The 3564-nt window shown below is 43.9% G+C and overlaps 1 protein-coding gene across 1 annotated transcript; it reads right to left on the minus strand.

Moving 5' to 3' along the window:
• Positions 1-278: 278 nt before the first annotated feature.
• Positions 279-3329, minus strand: CRYBA4 (crystallin beta A4). The gene is made up of 3 exons (XM_072600080.1): positions 2958-3329; positions 1122-1264; positions 279-491 (listed from the first exon to the last, which is right to left on the minus strand). The coding sequence occupies exons 1-3, from the start codon at positions 3252-3254 to the stop codon at positions 344-346; spliced, it is 588 nt and encodes a 195-aa protein (XP_072456181.1). The 5' UTR covers positions 3255-3329; the 3' UTR covers positions 279-343.
• Positions 3330-3564: the final 235 nt, after the last annotated feature.

Here is a 3564-nt window from a genome sequence, read left to right on the forward strand (position 1 = left end):
TCTGTTTTGGACGTATTAAGTTTAGATGGCACACATAGGCACTCAAGTTCTGTTTTGGACTGTTAAGTTTAAGATGGCACACAGTAGGCACTCAAGTTCTGTTTTAGATTGCTGAGTTTAAGATGGCACACAGTAGGCACTCAAACTCTGTTTTGGACTGTTGAGTTTAAGACGGCACATGGTAGGTACTTCGCTAGGGCTTAGAGAATTGAACTGAATTTCAGTGGCAGGAAGGGTGTGGGCACAATTGGGAAAGAGTTGAATGAATAAACAAAAGATGAGGTTGAACAAACATTTATTCTTTGTGGCCTGGGCCAGATATCCAGCATGGGAGTTGGGATCATCACTGCTGGATTCTGCGGATGGACTGAATCTGGAAGGTTTGAGCGTGGGACCCCCACTCCCGAAAGTGTTTGTAGTCTCCTGAGTGGTGATCGCATTCCAGAACATACTGGTAGCCTCGGTAGCCTGGGAACTGGGAACAAACCCAGCTAGAAAGCAAACATAAATTGAGGAGGGAAATGTCTTTGTTTTCACCCCAGAGAGGCAGGACCAGATGCTTTTCTGAGGGTCATGGGATAGGAGAAGGGCAAGGGCTATGCTGGGAGGCTGTAGTTTCTGGGTTGAGAACATTATACCCTTTCCAGTATGTAGATCCCAAAGAAAAACGTCTTTAGGAGGAACACAACAAAAAAACAGGTTGGATATTGGGGAACGTTTCAACTACTGGCTCCCTTCCTGTTTGTGAGGGCCTGGGCATGGGGGAGCTCATTATAATAGAAAGAACACTGGAATCAGGCATTTTCATCTTGGTTACCCAACATTCTTTACTCTCTGGTAGTCACTTAACTTATCTGGGCCTCACTCTCCTCCTCTAGAAAATGAGGAGTTTGTACTAAATTATCTCTAAAGACCCTTCTGGTGCTATGATTCTTTTGGGTAGATGATATGTAAGAATTAAATGAGATAATGCATGTAAGTCACTTGGGAAACCCTAATATAAAAATGTAAGCCACTATATTACCAGGCTCTTCCCTCTGCCTACTTCTTTCCTGTCTAATTGGCCTCTCTGCCCCCATCATCCCTCCCTGGAGGAAATCCAGGCTCTTAGGTCTACTTACGCCCCACAATGGACTCGGAAAGAGCCCACTTCATTGTTGTCCCAGCCCATGGCTTGAAGGGAGGGGTAGTCATCACTCAGCTCTCCCTTCCTGCCCAGAAAATTTTCCTGCTCAAAGATGGTCATCCTGGAGTCTCGGTGGTTCTACAGGAAACACAGAAGGGAATCCAGAGGCTTTCAGAACTGGGAAGGGACCTCATCCAGGATGCTTTGTAGTTAAATGAGAATCCCTATCCTAACATCTCCAGGAGGTGGGCAGGAGGCCTCTCCTGGGGAAACTCACTACTTCCCAGGGCAGCCTGTTCCATTTATTAATTGGGAGAAGTCTTCCCTTATATCAAAGCTAGGTCTGCCTGTCTGCAGGTCCTACCTGATTCCTCTCCAAGACCTTTAGAATATATGTCCCTTGAGAGGAGTGTATCTATAGTGACTAGTACAGTGCCTGGCACATAGTAGGGGCTCAATAAATGATTGCTTACTGACCTTTCCATGGCACATTTCTCCTTCACAATCTCTAGTACGGATCCTTCAAGGTTTAGTCCTAAGTGAATTTCCCTTCCTTATATATTTACCACCCCACTCCACGCCCACCTATCCCAGCCAAAATCTATACCACTTTACTCGTACTTAGATCTTTTCCAGAACACTGATATGAAGGGAACAGGACTGTCGAGTCCAGCTCGTAGCTAAATAAAGCCTTTGCAACATCCCCGACAGATGGTCATCTAGTCTCCATCAACAGGAAACTCACCACCTTTCCAGACATTTTAATAGCTTTATAAACTATAAATTAAACAAATCTGAAGTGGTTTTTATTAATAATAGTATTATTACCCAAATTATTTTTATTATTATCATTAGACTAATCAAGGCTCAGTTCAGATCACCCAACTGCATTAAGACTTTCTGGGTAACATTCTTAACATAATAATATACTAATATCAATATAACATCATGATATAAAATATTATTATATAGTAATATGACATTAATGTAATTTTAAAAATATTAGTATATTGTATATACTACATAATACACAATCCAAAAGTAATAAATTGATATATCACATGTTAATATAATATATGCATGTGATACAATTTGATATAACATATCAATGGGATTAATCTAATATAGGCTAGATTACATTTATTTCTGAGTCTAATGTATGTAATATATATGATAGAGTCCCCAGTCTTAATGTAGTTTTGTGTATATGTATCTGCATATGTGTATATACACACACAAAGATACATAATATGTCCATACATACACATGGTTGTGTATGTTTATGCGTATACATATTTATGTATAGACATATATGTAGGATAGTGGGTATAATGTGTGTACATATGTGTGCATATGTGTGCATATACATGTATATGTATATATACACACACAGACAGAAAGGTATTTCTCTAGAATTGGTTTTCTTTGTAATCCTAGTATTCGAGTCTGTGCATTTAAAAATGCTGTTCCGGGAAGGGTCCGGAGCCTTTGGACTGCCAAAAGAGTTCATGGAACAAGCCTTCTCCTCCTGTTCACGCTTTCCCTCTTCCCCACTCCCATCTGTGTTTTCTTTGCTTCTATGGTGGACTCAGTTGGCTGGAACAGCACACGTTATTTTCCAACAAAAGAACCAGAGCTCGTTGAGAGCACTTTGTCAGTGCCCAGGGCAGTGGCTGGCACACAGTGGGTATTGGGCCAGTGCAGAATCACCAAAGCTCTGCAATGGCAGTTGGGAGACCCCTCGGTGGCCATCTGGTCGGGCCTGGGTGGACGCCTAATCCAACACGTGCTTATAGAATGGAACTGAATGGAGCTGGGCTGATCTACTCACCGCACAGGCCACGGGTCGGAAGGAGGTCAGTCTCTCCACGTGGTAGGCGACATTCCCGCTCCAGGCCTCCCAGCTCGGGTACTCACCTCGCTCCAGGACGAACTGCTGCCCTTGGAAACCAGCGTGTTCAAAGCCTACCCACCTGCAGATGGGGAGAAGGAGAAGGAGGATGGGGTGACTAAGCTCCGAGGCTCTACCCACGCCCTGGGAGCTCAGGCTGCAGGTGTGCCCGGTCAACACCCTACTCGGCAGCAGGCTCTCTATCAGCTCCAGGATCTGGCGTTGGAAGCCCTCCATACCCTAGCCCCACCCCCCCATTTTTCCAGTCTTTCTACATCTTACTCCCCACCCATTTAAGTGGAGGGAGGGATCATTTAAATAGAATCTCCAAGCAAAGGAAACTTGAATGAAGCTCATCCTGATCTAAGGGCTGTTTATACCACGGTGTTTTCATTAGCTTGATGTCCAACAGGATCGTATCCTCAGGGCTTGAGTAACATGTGAGAGACCTGAGAACGTTAAAACGACTCGCGATCTGGATCCACATCCACAAAAAATTTTATGCAATCCAACCATGGGTGGTTGCCATGAGAGACCTTCTGGCCTG

This window comes from Notamacropus eugenii, chromosome 4 (assembly GCF_028372415.1).
Source record: "Notamacropus eugenii isolate mMacEug1 chromosome 4, mMacEug1.pri_v2, whole genome shotgun sequence".
NCBI lineage: Eukaryota > Metazoa > Chordata > Mammalia > Diprotodontia > Macropodidae > Notamacropus > Notamacropus eugenii.

Bases quoted from the DNA above. Each gene is read 5' to 3' on its own strand.
- CRYBA4 (XM_072600080.1), bottom strand. From the start codon at position 3,254: ATGGAGGGCTTCCAACGCCAGATCCTGGAGCTGATAGAGAGCCTGCTG. The intron at 1,265-2,957 runs GTGAGTAGATCA...TGTTTCCTGTAG, and splicing joins TCCGACCCGTGGCCTGTGCG to AACCACCGAGACTCCAGGAT. The intron at 492-1,121 runs GTAAGTAGACCT...TTTGCTTTCTAG, and splicing joins TTCCGAGTCCATTGTGGGGC to CTGGGTTTGTTCCCAGTTCC.